The sequence below is a fragment of the Staurois parvus genome, unplaced genomic scaffold (assembly GCF_062004578.1).
Source record: "Staurois parvus isolate SC_StPar_1 unplaced genomic scaffold, SC_StPar_1.0 ptg000299l, whole genome shotgun sequence".
Lineage (NCBI taxonomy): Eukaryota > Metazoa > Chordata > Amphibia > Anura > Ranidae > Staurois > Staurois parvus.
The window spans coordinates 21,624,209-21,641,184 of NW_028318095.1; the positions used below are offsets into that span (position 1 = coordinate 21,624,209).

General features: G+C 40.8%; 1 protein-coding gene across 17 annotated transcripts in view; it reads right to left on the reverse strand.

Annotated features, from left to right (window-relative positions):
• The window catches only part of MYO18A (myosin XVIIIA), a 462,365-nt gene that overhangs the window by 312,888 nt on the left and 132,501 nt on the right, over positions 1–16,976 (reverse strand). For 2 of the 17 annotated variants that reach the window (XM_089683005.1, XM_089683002.1), the window contains exons 2-6: positions 14,738–14,817; positions 14,227–14,291; positions 7,558–8,298; positions 6,850–6,942; positions 1,594–1,668 (exon numbers count right to left, since the gene is read on the reverse strand). The exons of 11 other annotated variants lie outside the window; for them this stretch is intronic. In XM_089683005.1, the coding sequence (XP_089539131.1) occupies positions 1,594–1,668; positions 6,850–6,942; positions 7,558–8,298; positions 14,227–14,291; positions 14,738–14,777 (1,014 nt within the window). In that variant the 5' untranslated portion in view covers positions 14,778–14,817. Of the gene's footprint in view, positions 1–1,593; positions 1,669–6,849; positions 6,943–7,557; positions 8,299–14,226; positions 14,293–14,737; positions 14,818–16,976 lie in introns of those variants that run through there. 4 more of the 17 variants (XM_089683009.1, XM_089683008.1, XM_089683014.1 and 1 more) reach the window with 3 other exon arrangements.

The window sequence follows — 16,976 nt, forward strand, 5'->3', positions numbered from 1 at the left end:
GCCTGTAATTTTTAGGAATAACTCACTGAAATCTGTCCGAACAAGAGTCTAGTAAACATCCCGGGTATGTTAAAATTTGAAACCCAAAATCATAAATTATAATTTAATAAATCATAAAAATAATAATAATATAATAATAATAAATTTAATTCAATAATATAATCAAACCAAAAACACTGAAATTTGAAATATAGCGCCAAGTTCACACATCACTGAACAAAGTCGAAAAATCGTTCTCAGTGTCTGATGACGAATTTCCCCAGGAATCATTATCACTCAATTCTGCAAGTGGTTCTAATTTACTATCGCTGTTCTCTAGTTGGTCTAAAACCACTTTTGACCTAAAGGGATGCTTTTTGGACGCCATGGACTTTTCTCAGTTTCCAGGCAGAAAGAACAGTAAAAATGCAGGCAGGGCACAGGACAAAGCACTCGGGACAAAATATATGTGAAATGGTTTGATACAGTAATGTTTTACTGTGTGATTTTAGTGTATTTTTAGTGTACGTCCTGACGTCGCAGGGAACAGAACCCAGAAGACAGATGCCGGCATCGGCCAGAGGACATTTCCGGGGACACTGCAGGAGGGACATCGCGGAAGCGAAGGACAAGGTAAGCGCATAAGGGATCCCAGAGCAATGCTGCATGGTATTCCCAAGTGTAGCTGGGGGTTACCGCTTGTGGTGCTGAAACTTTACCCTGAGGTACACTCGGGAATACCGCCAGGGAGGTTAAAGAATGGGAACCTGAACTGAAATGCTTACCATTACGATTGATGCTGTACATTCACAGCAATATATACGACAGTGTCTGAAAAATGTTTGTTTTACAAAATAAACAACCCCCCCATCCAACAATACAATAGTGCTGTGGGAGGGAACACGTACTATGTTGATGGGGAATAAAGTGATTTTCTTTTCTTCCATGCCCGCCCTTGCTCTCTCCTCATTGGCTCACTGGCTATGATTGACAGTAGCAGCAACAAATGGCTCCTGCTGCTGTCTCAGCCAATGAGGAGGCTCTCATGCACATCACTGGATCAAGATGGGGCCAAGGAAAGTATAAAATGGGGGGCATGGCTGTTGCACACAAAAGGTTTTTACCTTTATGCATAGAATGCATGCAGGTAAAAAACCTTGAACTTTTACAACCACTTTAAAAAAGAATGGGAACCTGAATTGAAATGCTTACCGTTACAATTGATGATGAACATTCACAGCAGTATATATGACAGAATCTAAAAAATGTGCGTTTTACAAAAATGAACAACCAGAGTCTCCCTTTGCTACATTGTGAACAAATCAGATGGAATCTGATTGGTTACAAGGTGTAACATAAACAGACCTTTATTTATGACACATTCACTTATAAAAGGTCTTTACACCATAGAGATTACTCAAAATACAACATCACAGTTGGAGAGCACAAGTAAAGCCAACAAAAGATAAAACACAAGTTCTGAAGCCTTGAATACATTATAATCAGCCATGCAAACTGGCTGCACCCAATTTATTGTACTGCTAGGCAGAAGCTAAAAAACAGCGTTAGCTATACAGACTGCATTAGAAAAGAAAAACTAAAAACTTTATTTACAGATGCCATGAAGATCCTCTCCAGGCGCTTCTGTGCTTCGTCTGATGGTGTCCGTTGGATAACAGTACTTGGGGCCTAGAGGTCAAATTTATATTAGTATTCATCTCATATGCCAAAGCTACACCTACCTAACAGCCCTCCAATCATAAAGCAAGTAGGCAACTCAATATAACACTGACATGAACTCTGGGGGAAAAAAAGTGTAAAGATATAAATATAGAGAGACAGTGCAGAAGAGCCGCAGTGTGCAAAAGAGCCGCAGGGTGCAAAAGAGCCGCAGGGTGCAATGACCGAACACAACTTTACTATGAGCGTACTGCTAATGCTGTGATTTCCCTCTATTGGTCAGAAATCTCTACTACTATTCTGCAAAACTAGAGTGTGTCCCTGATTACTGACAAATGTCTATCTGGAGGATGACAAAACAATTCAGATGATGTAATGGTACAGGGAGGCAACACAAAGGTACGTCGTAAATCTGTTAATAGATAATTTGTGAAATTTCCTTGCATTGATGAAAAGTGTTGTTAACCAAATCAACCAATTGGATTAGATTTCCCCATCTTAACCACCAGATCCCAAATGAAAACAATTCATGTTAACCACATCAACCAATTAGATGTCAAGTAGCGTTTACAAAGTGAAAAAGCAAACATCAGATTGGTTCCATAGATTAGAGCACTCTTTGTGATTATTCATATCAGACTTAGAACAGTACTGTTTCATAAGCTACAACATACGGACTTGTAATGGATTTGGGCACATGATGATCATTTAGCTTGGCAACATACATCATATAGCACACAATGAAAAGCCAAAAACTATTTGCTGTTTTTCAGTTTTTTGGGGTTTTTTTTACCTCAACAGTTCAAGAACCATGTTATTAGCACCAAGCCAAGTATCAAACTGTCGCCATTATTTTTCTCTCTCTTGCCTTTGAGGATTTGAACTTGTGGACTTGTTAGTATATACATCTATTGGGAAGAGTGGACCATGTGGAACCTCGTTCACAGAGCTGGGAGACTCCTTGACTGCAAAGACTCAGGAGATGGATGAGCAGACTGTGGTGGACTTTAATCACCAGATTAGAGGTCTTTCCCATGGGACAGAAGTTCAGAAAAGACACAGGGATACCTCTTAAAAGTGTCTATAATACCCATCGTGCTTATCAGCCATGAGCAAAAGCTCCATACAGCAAGGCTTGAGGAATCCTTCATAATACATACAGATGTATTTTGAATATACTTTGGTAATACAATATGTCACAGACACACTATGAAGAAAATTAATATTATATTAAAGACCGCAATAATGTCCTTAGGTTATTCCTGAAAAGTTTCCACACCAGACACATTCAGTAGAGAGACAGAATTATTGCTCTTGCTGTAAAGGTCACGGTCACTCATCTAGGAATATGAGACCATTGAAGAGATCTAGGAACCAACCCTCATCAGGGCACCTATAGGCCAACACCGAAGGAAACAAATGTCCTTCTAGTACAAGAACAACACTGCTTCCTGAACAGAAAGTTTTTGTGATTTTACATGCAATCCTTTCCATTCCAATCCCCCCAAGCCAAGACATAATTCTGTATATAAATTTATATATAATAGGCTAAACAACCAAATCCCCTTCTACCCCTGTAATTTTTATTTTTGAATGGGATGGGGGGAGGCGATTACCTGAGGTTTTTAATGGTAATGATCAAGTAGAAATTTCTGTACTTTATATAGTAAAGTACAGTGGAAAGAATTTTTGTTCCTTTTGCACCCATCGTGACCTGAGTCATCAACTCAGCAGAGGACGACACCAGAAACTGGTAATGCAAATGATTTGCTCCACTACTTCAACTATCACTAATCAACAACCTTAGTAAAGCACAAATGTTCTTAACTAGACTGGCTTTGTAAATGTTGTGTGATCAACAGATCAAGAGTAGGCAACTGAAGTTATATGTAAATGTAAACTTGGTTTTGCCTGTTCTAAACTTTCAAAATTCCTAAGTAGTTGTTAAGACCATAAGGCACCAATAAAAATGCTTGAGAAGCTGGAGATGGCAGAGCCAAGCTTTTATTGGGAAATCACAACCTGTATACAACTTAAATTTCCTGCATCTATGACCATACTTGTTATATTTGGTAGAATGGTGTAATAAAGGTAACGTCATCATGTACAATTTTTTCATTATACTGCAAGTTTGAGTTGCCCAGGAAGGGCCTGTGTCAGCTGACTTTTGTTCGCTTTAAACAGGTTTAGAACTGTCATACAAGTCTATGGGAGTACAAAACTCACTTGAAGCAGATCAAATGCCAGTTAGTAGGATGTCAACTGCAAGTCAAATGCACACGAGTGACTCCTGAATGATTGCAGAAGGGTCAGAAAATGATGGCAAACTGATATCACTGACAGAAGCCCAGAATTTGCCTCACAAATTTCAGAGGAAACCCTACTTTAAGGGATGAGTCAATGAGCTTTGAAAACAGACTTCTTTCATCAAAGAAGCAAACTAAGAGCCCTTTGAAATATAAAAAGTTTACACCTTCATACGTGGTCTCAAAAGTAGATAGCAAAATTATTTGCATGCTATCTTTAAAAGAGAAGTTCAGTATATTAAAAAAAAAAAAAAAAAAAAAAACAGCCAACCATACTCACCTAGCTGAAAGCAGCATCAATACATGCTTCATTTCCCCCCTACTGTCTCGAAGACTGAGGACTAAGAACTGAACAAACACCTCTGATCACAGCTCTCAATCTTCAGTGACTTGTGCTCCCCCCTCCAGCACTCACTGGAACGCTGGGTTGGGGAGGGGGCAAGAGCAGCGTTCAGGCTCTCAGCGGCTTACTAAGAGGTTGAAGTCGGGATCTTTCCTGAGCTTGGACCAGCTGAGTGATGTCAGCGAACAACAGGTAGCCAACAACAGATCACAGGAGTGCAGAATGAAGCGTTCTCCTGTGATCCATGGGAAAAGCCAAAAGAACTTTGGTCATACTTCTTCAAGATTTACCGAATTGAAAACAGCAACATATTTGTTAACTCCTGACCATATAAAAAAAATAATCCTGACCTTTAAATAAACGGTCAGTGAGCCCAAATCTAACATTTCAGCTGTGTCTCGGTTTGATGGATTCATTGACTTTGCTTGTTACATCTCTCTGGAGGACTCCAGCGATGAGATCTCCAAACTGGAATTGCCAGCTGCCTCCCCTAGACACAGATATCAAAACCTATTTACCTGCTGAATTCTCCATAATGATATACAGTTGCAAGAAAAAGTATGTGAACCCCTTGGGATTACATGGAGTTTTGCATGAATTGGGCATAAAATGTGCTCTGCACGTCATCTAAGTCACAACAATAGAAGAACACAGTCTGCTGAACATAATACTACACAAACATTAGATGTTGCCATGGTTTAATTGCACATAACATGTAAACATTCACAGTGTAGGGAGGAAAAAGTATGTGAGGCCCTAGCTTAATGACTTCTCCCAGAGCTAATTGGAGCCAGGAGTGAGCCAACCTTGACTCCAATCAGTGTGATGATATTGGATGTGTTGCTGACAGCTGTCCTGCCCTTAAAAAACACACACCTGTTTTGGGTTTACTGGTTTCAAGAAGCACTGTCTGATGTGAACCATGCCTCGCAGAAAAGAGCTCTCAGAAGACCTACGATCAAGAATTGTTGACTTGCATGAAGCTGGAAAGGGTTACAAAAGTATCTCCAAAAGCCCTGATGTTCATGTGTCCATGGTAAGACAGACTGTCTACAAATGGAGAAAGTTTAGCACTGCTGCTACTCTCCCTAGGCGTGGTCGTCCTGTAAAAATGACTGCAAGAGCACAGCGCAGAATGCTGCATGAGGTAAAGAAGAATCCCAGAGTGTCAGCTAAAGACCTACAGAAATCTCTTGCACATGCTAACATTTTGTTGACACATCTACAATAAGGAAAACATTAAACAAGAATGGAGTACATGGGAGGACACCACGGAGGAAGCCATTGCTGTCCAAAAAGAATATTGCAGCACGTTTGAAGTTTGCAAAAGAGCACCTGGATGTTCCACACCACTACTGGCAAAATATACTGTGGACAGATGAAACCAAGATTGAGTTGTTTGGGAAGAACACACAACACTATGTGTGGAGAAAAAAGGCACAGCACACCAACATCAAAACCTCATCCCCACTGTAAAACATGGCGGAGGGAGCATCATGGTTCGGGGCTGCTTTGCTGCCTCAGGGCCTGGACGGATTGTTGTCATTGATGGGAAAATGAATTCCAGAGTTTATCAAGACATTTTGCAGGAAAACGTACGACCATCTGTCCGCCAACTGAAGCTCCGCAGAGGATGGGTGATGCAACAGGACAATGACCCAAAGCATACAAGTAATTCAACAAAAAAATGGCTGCAACAGCACAGAATACGCCTTCTGGAGTGGCCCAGTCAGAGTCCTGACCTCAACCCGATTGAAATGCTGTGGCATGACCTTAAGAGAGCGATTCACACCAGACGTCCCAAGAATATTGCTACACTGAAACAGTTTTGTGAAGAGAAGTGGTCCAAAATTACTCCAGATTGTTGTGCAGGTCTGATCTGCAACTACAGGAAATGTTTGGTTGAGGTTATTGCTGCCAAAAGGAGGGTCAACCAGTTATTAAGTCCAAAGGTTCACATACTTTTTCCTCCCTGCACTGTGAATGTTTACATGTTATGTGCAATTAAACCATGGCAACATCTAATGTTTGTGTAGTATTATGTTCAGCAGACTGTGTTCTTCTATTGTTGTGACTTAGATGACGTTCAGAGCACATTTTATGCCCAATTCATGCAAAACTCCACGTAATCCCAAGGGGTTCACATACTTTTCTTGCAACTGTAAGTAAAACAGGGTAAGGGACACCATCATAGCAGGGATAGGTGACTTGGGAACTCAATTGTAGAGATCTTGCCAACAAAGTATCTGGAAGAGAAGCTGTGGGTGATTCCACTTCTGTACACATACTTTCTATACTTGAATATTTCTTCAAGTGGGCTATCCCTTTAAGAGGACTATTGATAATGTAAAATAACCTACAGCAACTAGATTCAATTGTTACCAACAAAGCAGCTGGAACAAGTAAACAAAAACTAGTGATGCAAAGGCCAGTCAATTTACAAAAATGTGGCACTTGTCAAACTTCACAAAGCACTAAACAGTGATGCGAAAACAGCTCAACACATCAAGAGGCATTACATTATTATTAGAAACAACACACCTGTCTTGAGAAAGGACTTCCAAGTTTTGGAGTGACAGCAGCAGTCTGCAGCTTCTGAGACCTGGGGGGTGCAACTCCCTTCTTCAAATAAGGCTGAGCAAAGGTGGGAAATCATTTAAGAATGACCAAATGTACCTTTGTACGGACAAGAGCTAAGCTGAAGCACAGCTACTCTACAACAAACAGCATCTGGTTTGGTGAGCCATCATAGTCAGCAAACTATTCTAGGCCGCAAGCTCTACATTTCATTGCTGAAAGCTCAAAAAAAGCTAATTACATACACACCTACTAGAGGAGGAAGCAAAGAGCTCAATCATTACAAGATAGAACTATCTACTGACTGGGCAGCTCAATAAAGATGTATTTTTTTCTATCATGCAATCTAGGAGGCAAAAGTATATTCACAGAAGCCATGAAACCTACATTTTGATCGATACCAGTCAAAAACATTTTGAAAAGTTAAGCACTGGCCTAAATTTGTCCAGCCCTGGAAATTAGGCTAAAAAGCCTGTTACCAAGTCAAAAACGGCAATAGGTTGTTCAACATAACAGAACTGTATTTAAGTAAATTAATTTGTTAATGTATCATGAACACATTTAGTCAGTAAAGAATTCAATAACGGATGCATGCACTGTTAATGGTCCATGAGAGGTGTTGTGGTGTTTCAGAAGCGCATGCACAAAGTTACATTGCACACATAGGAATACCTCTGAGGCAAGTCCTCGGGTACTCTTCTGTGGAGCTTTAGGAGATAAATCAGCGCCGACGGTCTTTGTAGACTGGTGACCTTCATTAATGGTCTTCTCTTCCACAGGAATAGGAGTGGTGGGCTTCTCAGGTGTTTTTTCAACAGGAGAAATGGGTGGAGGCACCTTTTCACCAGTAGGTTCCACTTTCTTCTCAGGGAGCTTAAACCTCTGTTTATGTTCTTTCGTTCTACCCCTAGACATAAGGCTGGTGAGACCCACTGAAAGATCATCCTTCTGTGTCCCCTCCTTTTTGGATTCAGTTATTGGAGTGGCAGAGGGAAGAGGGGTGTGACTTTTTTCCGCATTGGTGGAGTCTAAACTGTGTCCATGAGCTTGGTCACTTTTGCTGCCTGTATCATCCTGTGGAAGGACTTTCCTAACCATCTTTCGCATCACCTTTACCACTTTCTTTTTTGTACCACCTTCTTCATTACCTGCATTCAGGGACTTTGCACTCTCGCCTCTTCTCAGCATAGTATCTCGTGGCTTGTCTGCAGGCTGCTTTGCGTCACCATTTAGTACTGGTTCAGGGCTACTTACCCTTGCAGCATTTAGAGGCCTTTCTGGACTCTTCACCCTGAATGGACTTTGTCTTGGATCCGGACTTTTTGCTCGTAGCGGATTTTGAGACAGTGAGTTCCTCGGAGACGTGGGACTACCAGAGGTTTCCTGCTCACTCCCTGGTTCTGAATTTTCAGACTACATTTTGAAGACATAAATTTTATGAGTATAAAACATTATGTTTCCAGTACTACATAAACATAATTGTATGAAACTGTCACACAATTTCATCTACAGTGACACTGATTACCTAATTACATCAGTAATGTGAAATTCATTGCGTAAACTTTCAAGATACCACAAAGTAAAATTTTTTGATATAAGAACAGTTACTTGGATTTTTAAGAAAGCAATATTTTGTATATAAAAAATATGGTTAAGTTGAAACTATTGAAACAAACTTCCTAAACTTTGTTGGCACCTTCCTCCTTGTTTATGATATTATAAATAACTTCAGAACTTTCTTATTCAGAAAGTTAGTGCAAGCAACCAGAAGGCTCTTCGGTAATCTTCTAGAATTTCCTACAGCCCCAAAACGTAGGCCATTCTAATATGCAAACATCAATAAGTGTGCAGGTAGCACTTAGCTTGCTTCCCTTGCCTAAATACCCATCAATGAGGTAAGCCAACAAATTGTTGAAACAATAGTGAAGCACGGATAATTTCTAGTTCTACTAAAACCTTGGAAGTTTAGCAGCCACATTTAGTTTTGGTGATTAGGTTACCACCACGGACTGCAATTTGAGGGCACTATATAAACCCCATTTATTGTAGAAGAGAATGCTCGGTGGCTGTAGCTTTCTTTGCCTGAGAAAAAAAGCCATTTCTCCAAAGGTTCTCAGGGGAAGAACAGCCACAAATAAAAAAAAAATGGTTTACAAAGAAAAAAAGAGGATCAACAAAGTGAACAGCATTGACATGATTTTGAAATTTAAAAAAAAAAAAACCCAAAAAACAACAAAAACATGTTGCCCAGGGAACATCATTACTTTATCTTTAAATAAACATTGGTAACCAAGCAAAGTAGTAATTTATAATGCAGTGTAATTAGCACTATAATTAGCACTATAGCAAACCTAAAGCCATTTTTTAAATTTTAGATAGGGTAGGGTGCTGTTAAAACCCCTGTCAGATTTTCTACAATTTGTGTTCCTCTATGGAAATCTACCATCACTTCCTGTCCAGTAAATAGAAAAGGAAGTGAGAAGGAATCTATTTAGAGAATGAGGGAAATCAGCTCTCTTAGACTGTTACCAAAACAAGTGTCCCCAGTGGAAAATTTCCCTTTTATAGTCACCAGAACATATAATAGAGGGCGAGTCCTCCCAGCAGAAACACAGACAGTAGAAAAAAAATGGCAAAGGTTCCAATCCCTCATTACTCTATGCAAAACTTAAAGCGGAGCTCCACCCAAAAGGAGAAGTTCCGCTTTAATGCATTGTCCCCCACTCCCCATTAAGGATTGGCACCTTTGGGGAGTGAGTACCCAAAATTGACAGGTATCCGCTCCCATTTCCTCTGCGATCACCTAAGGCGATTAGAAGGGGAAGTTGCCCCCCCCCCCTCCCCCTGTAGTCTTCTGGGACACTTGACAGGTCCCAGAAGACTACGGGACTATTCACAAAGCGCAGCACTACTCGCGCATGTGCAGTGGGCACCCAGCTGTGAAGCTGTCACAGCTGACTGCCCACACTGAAGATGTCGGCGACGGGGAGAGAAGACAGCTGGTGAAACCAGCCATGATGAGGACACCGCTGGATCGTTGGACAGGTATTTTAAAAGTCAGCAGCTTTTTTTTTTTTAAAATCAACTGGAACTCCGCTTTAAGGCTCCTGTATGACAGCCTAAAGAAGTACGAAATCCAGTTACTATGTGATGAGCAAGCCTCAAAGCAAACAGAATAATGTACTTCCCCTGACATGAACCAACTCCTTCATTTGCGTCTCAAACTCCACTTCTTGGACTCTGTGGCCTACAGTGGAAACGTTTCAACAACAAAGGCAGTACTGCCAGTCCAGAAAGCTTTAGAAAGCACCAGGTTTGTTCAAAGTCTAACTGACCAGGCTTGTGACTCAGTGGTGACAAACACAAATAGCCACATCTTATCATCCCACTGTAGTGCAACCACGCACAGCCTACATGAGAGTGGCAAGGATCACAGGATCAGCAGGTATACTGCAACTGGCTATACTGTGGGACTTTCTAGGGGGACAAAACTCTATAACTAAGTACTGCAGCACAAACCTATTTTAGGGGAAGGCCATAGTTCTACTTTAGGTAGTAAATTTACTTTTTCACTAAGCCAAAGACATAGCACTGTTACACCATTAAAATGTCAACACAAATAGGGACATGTAGTTACCAGGGAGTAGCAAGTTGATAAGGTCTTGCGTTAAAGTTACCTTAAAAAGGCAAGACAATGATACATTGCATTAGGCCTGATCCCTGAAGTAGTTACTGGATTATTCAATATAAAGAGACAACTGCTGTAAAACACTATGTAAGCTGTCACTGTTCAACTGCAGTATGACTGCAGTGCAGGGCTGCCGGACAGCCCTCCTGTATATTTTGCTCTGACAAAGAATAGTCTACTAGACCCACGGAACAAATCATCTGCCCGATAATGTCATTACCATAGGTGTCAGCCAAGAAAAGCCACACACAGCTGTCATCGTACAAAACAGCAGAAAAGAGCCCCTTCACTTGACAGTACTGTTGCTAACTCATCTCATCATCCTCCCATACTATGAGCTGCAAAGTCACAGATGATTTTTATAAGCCGTTTTACAACTCGACACTCACTGCAAAGCCAATGGTGCATGCGTCCGTTAAAGAAATGCCTCTGTACCTTTCTGGAGTCTTTTCTGACTGCCACTGAACAATCAAACACAAAATGCAAGATGAGTACGCTGGTCTATCCCAAGCCAGAGATCAGGAGGACGGCACGGCTCAGTGTGGTCTGAGTTCTAACATTGCTTGCACTGAGACTGCTCGGCAGCAATGAGAAGTGGGATGGCTGCTCTAATATAACAGCTGACATAAGATTTGCTCGGTTCGTATGGACCCAACAACTTCAAGAATGAGTCACAGATCAAGAAACTCTAACCACCAAGCATTCTGTTCTCTCCAAACCTGTTGCTATTGAAAGCAAATTACTAAAATTGTTTCATGTGTGCAGCATTGATACCACCTGTGTTGATGTCTTGTACGTAGCATGAATTGTACACCTGAGGCTGGCCATACATTATACAATTACCTGGAGATTTTTGGTTTAGATTTACCAAAAACCATATAATAGGAGGACAAACCTAAACAACACTTTCAGTTGTATCCAATTAGGCGGGCCCTCGCACTACATAGTTGAAGGTAAATCTAAAGGAAATTGGGCAGAAAATTGGAAGATAATTGTATAATGTATGGCCAGCCTAAGGCTAGTCTCCTAAAGAGGTATTAAACTGAAAACCAAAAATGTTATATATTGCAGCTTACAAATCATTAGATGTGGTGGGTGCACTAGTTTTCCTTTCGTAGGCTTTTTGCCATCTGTTTTCAACTGGTGATCTGGCTAGTAACACCTCCTGTATTAGTGTGCCCACACTCTGGATGAAGGAGCACAGGGAGCACCTTTGGGCAGCAGCATGATCAGTCTGGGGGGAGGTGAGTGTAAGATGCACTAGCATATTTAGATACACTAACAAATTAAAGCTGAACTCCAGCTAACACTTTATAAGCAGTTAGAGCCATAGCTTTTTCCTTTTTGGATAATGATTTTACATAAAATCTGACAACTGTAAGCACCCCTGCCAGTGTCAACTTGTTTGTCTTAACCCTGTAAGAATACATCTGCAAGAGAGCTTTTTCCTTTTGAAAAACAAAAACTACCGGCCAGATCACCATATGAAAATAGAAGAAAGAATGCCTAAAAAAGAAAACCAATGCAGCCATCACATCTAAGAATTGGTAAGCTGCGATATAATAAATGTTTGCTTTTGGGTTTAATAATGCTTTAAGCCCATCTTATTGTGCTGTCACATGTCACAATTGTTTGAGATGAGATCAACCATCAACCCAGCAGCAGAACCTTAAAGGGATTCGCTTATCTAAATAAAAGAAAAAATGAAAAACAGCTTCTAGCAAACCCTGAATTAGAACTATAGAAGCAGCTATTGCTGACTCAGGTTTTAAAGATGCAGGCTCCAGGGCTATCATTCTGATCCTGGTTGAGGTATTTAAAGGATAAGTTCACCATTTGGACTTTAATAATTGCACTTTTTTTGCATTTTTTTGTCCAAAGGAGCCTGTAAAGCATTGCACCAGCTATCAGTAGATCGCTGATGCCATGCAGGTCTCATGCAGACCTGTCAGAATATCTACGGGATGTACGAGCAAACGGATATTTTGACAGGAAGCTTAAATGAACTACCACAGCGCACCACAGCACCGTGGTAGTCCATTGAAAATTACAAGTCAACAGCCACTAAGGCTACCGGGACTTGTAGGCACACTTTCACAGAACATTGTGAATGAGTGATGGGGCCGAGTGGGTGAAGCCCCGCATTGGCCACGCGGTTTTCAAATTTGACAGATAGTATGGGGAGACTGCAGCTATGGGAACAGGTTACATGTTCCACCATAAAAATGGGTGGAACATGTAACATGTTCCAAAGGTGAACTTATCCTTTAATAAGTTGTTGCTCAGGAAAAAGCATGCATGATTCAATAGTTGGCATTACAAACTTCATGAGTGCTGGTTCCGTTTCAGTGACACATCCTGAAGTGAAACAAAGATCAGGGCGCATGGACCACTGAAATCTGGTCAGCATTGGCAGCTTTCATTTCTGTCCTCATAGATTCACATTAAGGCCTTCCCATTCAGCAAAACAAAAAGGCTCCCTATTCCCCTTGTTATTGGTTGGGAATTGGATGACAAATTTCTCCTTTGCATCATGGGTTCCCTATACCAACAGGCTTTACTTCTCTGACCAGCCTTACAATGTTGACTCATTCAATAGAAGAATACCAACTTGCTGTAGAGCAGTGTTTCTCAACTCCAGTCCTCATGGACCCCCAACAGGTCATGTTTTCAGGATTTCCATTATTTTGCACAGGTGATTTGATCAGTTTCACTGCCTTAGTAATTACCACAGCTGTTTCATCTGAGGGAAATCCTGAAAACATGACCTGTTGGGGGTCCATGAGGATTGGAGTTGAGAAACACTGCTGCAGAGGTAAATTGGAACACTCAATGGGTTGGATCTAGTATTCTGCTGATAAAATGGATATGTCTTTTGTTCTCGGCTATTCCTAACAAGAAGAGTACTTAGACAATAAGTGCCTTGGGGCAAGACCAATAAGACATCTTATAACAATTATCTCCCTGTTTACACCTATCCATTTTGCTTTTTTTTTTTTTGGCTAGGCTGAGATCAAGTGTACATATATCTTTCCATCAGCAGCACAGAAAAGAAGCTCCGGCAACTGGTAACTCTAGAAAGACCAAAAGATGTTTAAGTATTACTAAACCCAGGACCCTGCATTCACTTTATCTGGTCTCCCACAGTACATGGAAATGAAATTATTTTAGTAAATATACACTGCTACATACCTTTTCTCATTAGCAGTATATAGCAGTCAGTGTCCAGCTTACCACTGGTTAAAGCTTGAAGGAGGAGTTTTCATTGTCCTCTAACTGTCCTATGAGGCTGCATGACCCCTGGCCCTCTGTCTGGAAAGTGCTGATGCACCCTCCCAAAAAAAAGAAAAAACCTCTCTAGTCATACACACCAAATCAGCATGTGTAGAGTAACAGTGGCTTCTAGAGCGCTTTAATATCAGCAGATGGATTGGAGACTGTGGAAGAAGGGGAGGATCAGAGAAGACAGGGTCAAACCGCTTTTTCAAACAATGCGGATGATTAACCCCTTAGGTTACACGGTGATTATCACAAGCGTGATTTACTACATATACAGATTGATTTTACTGTTGTGAGTTTAGTAACACTTTGAATTGACTGTAAATCCGTGCTTCTACTACAAGTGTGCTACACCTTTACTAATGCAAACTTACAGTTCCATTCTGGCTACCAGCAGTACCATTTTTTTTCTTTCCTAACGGTTTGTCTTCATCCTTGACCTAAAGTTACAAACAGGGGCAGGAAAGTATAAAATCACTGGTCAAAAAAATTTTTTTTTTAAATAAATAAAAAACAATTTTGCAACGTGTCACATACAGACAGAAATCTGACAGCTTGAGCAGGGGCACACTGGACAAATGAAGGAAAAGACACTAAGAAGAGCTAGCCATAAACCTAGCAATGTCAGGTTGTCCATATAGTGCACAAAGTTTCTGGACTAAATGAACACAGACTAAAGCCAGAACACTAACTGGAGGACAGAGATACAAAGGTAGATCAACATTAGACTTCAAAACACTGAATTAGAAGGAAACTCAACCTAATGACTTTTAAATGAAAACTATTCTGCTTAAAACTACTAGTATTATTTCTGTAAAATAAAAAACAAAACTACCAGTAACACAATAAAACAGAACAAAATCATGCACAGTGTAACAACACTTCCCTTTTGCTCCCAGAATGCAAAGCGTGAGGAAAAAGCCATGGCAGGGTAGTCATGAGCTGCTGGGTTCTAATCTGATTGGCTGAGGGAAAAAGAAAGAAGATCACATTCTGGACTCAGAATTATTGCCATGTGCTGACACTCACAAATAAGTTGGACACAGCATGTCTGTATACAGTATGTATAATACAATACAAAAAGTAATGGTAGATATAGGCAGAAAATATTAATTAATTGGTTACAAGCTGCAGCTAAAGAAGGCCATAGATGGATCGAATCTCGGCTGTTTCAGCAGGTCCATTGATCGACTTCAGTACAACCAGCCTACCAAATTGTCTGCATGCGTTCTATAGCAGCTAGCAGAAATCATTGTGCTGTGCCAGCAGGGAAGGACCCCTGCCGGAAGAACACAATAGTGCTGCGGGAGAGATTCCCCTCTCGACACAGGTCGTGGTTGCAGGAAAGAAAATCAAATAATAATGGCTTGCCTGACAGACAGACAGAGTTATAGACATTTACTCCCTGAGTTGAGTCGGGATCCGAGCCATGCTACTTCGAATCTCCTAAGCCTCCATTTTCCAGTATGGATGCACATCACAATAATGAGTCAATATGAGGCTTAGTAGACATTATGGAGTAGATTTATTAAAACTGTGCATGGTAGCCAATCAGCATCTAAGTTCAGCCTGTTCAACTAAGCTGTGGCAATAAAACCTGAAAGCTGATTGGTTACTATTCAGAGTTGCACCAGATTTTTCACTCTCCTGTTTTAGTAAATAACCCCTTATGGGTTAGGTATAGGTGCCCAATCCATTACCCAGGAAGTAAATGTGTATTTGAGTGTTCACACATTCTGGTTATGGAGAGTGTTTTTATGAAGAAAGCCCCTGATATGCAAGCACCCTGAGGTGCCTGCTTTGTGCTGACAGTGCTGAACTAGGTGAGTCCAAGACCAATTTTAACACACAATACACTTCAGGTTTAATTTTCTGATATGTTGTTGGAATCTGTTACATGCACACTTAATTCAATTCATAACTAAAGCGGTTCTCCAGTGCCCCCCAGAAAAATACTGTATAAGGACACTTACCTATCCAGGGATACAGTATTGTCCTCACCCAAGTCCATTCTTTAATTGGCTTTGGGTCCAGGCACTGGCATCTTAAGTAAGGGGAATCGGCAGTGAATACTTGTGGTTTCACTGCCAGTTCCCGCTGCACTTTATAAATGGTCCTGCATTCTTCTGGGACCTGTGATGTGTCCCAGAAGGCTTCAGGGGAAGGAGGGGGAAGAAGCCAACTGCTGTTCAGATGGCTGCACCCCTCATCCTCCCAAAAAAAGTGCCAATTATGAAAGGGGGGGGTGAGCAGAACTTCCCCTTTTCGGTGAAGTTCTGCTTTAAAGTGGTAGTAAAGTCTGTTTTTAAACTTTTATCTACAGGTAAGCCTTTAATAAGGCTTACCTGTAGGGACTGTAAATATCTCCTAAACATGAACAATTTAGGAGATATTTACTTGTGTAGAGCACTGGTGCATGCATTCTGAAGAAATGACATGCCCATGCCGTTCCTTCAATGTTGTGCGCTGTGAAAAGTGATGTCATCGCGGCTCACCCACACAAGCCACCAACCCGCAAACCTGGAAGGACTAAGTGAAGATGGAAGCCCTGTCAGAGGTGACAGCGTGCCGCTGGAGGGCTTCGTTTTAAGGCAAGTTTCACATAGTATGCTAGTACGAGATGCATACTAGCGCATTATGCCTTTGTCTGACAAGGGAAAACTTTTGTTCTTTAGTAGAGTTTACTACCGCTTTACATCCCAAAATCAGAAGTAGATTCTTTGTGATTCTTCCTGATGAACAGGCCATACTAAAAGAACCTATGTTAATCAGAGACTTGTTCACACATTAAAGCTGCCCATAGATGAATAGAAGTTCGAATGAAAGTTCTGAGGAAAAGTCTTTGGAAAAATTATACAAAAATTCTCAGAACATTCGAATGTCTTTCAAAAGATTTTGTTTGCTTTCAACATTGGTTTTTGTTCGATAAAGTCCATTCATTCCAAAAATCAACATACACTGTTAGAAATGTGTTGGTTCAAGAAAAAATTCCCATCCTGCGCATTCAAATGTTCTCATCACTGCAGTCGAAAAGGAACATCGATTAGACCTCATCAATGATTAGAAAAACAAACTTGGGACCTTTCTTTTCGTTCAAAATTCTACCCATCTAAGGCTAGCTTAA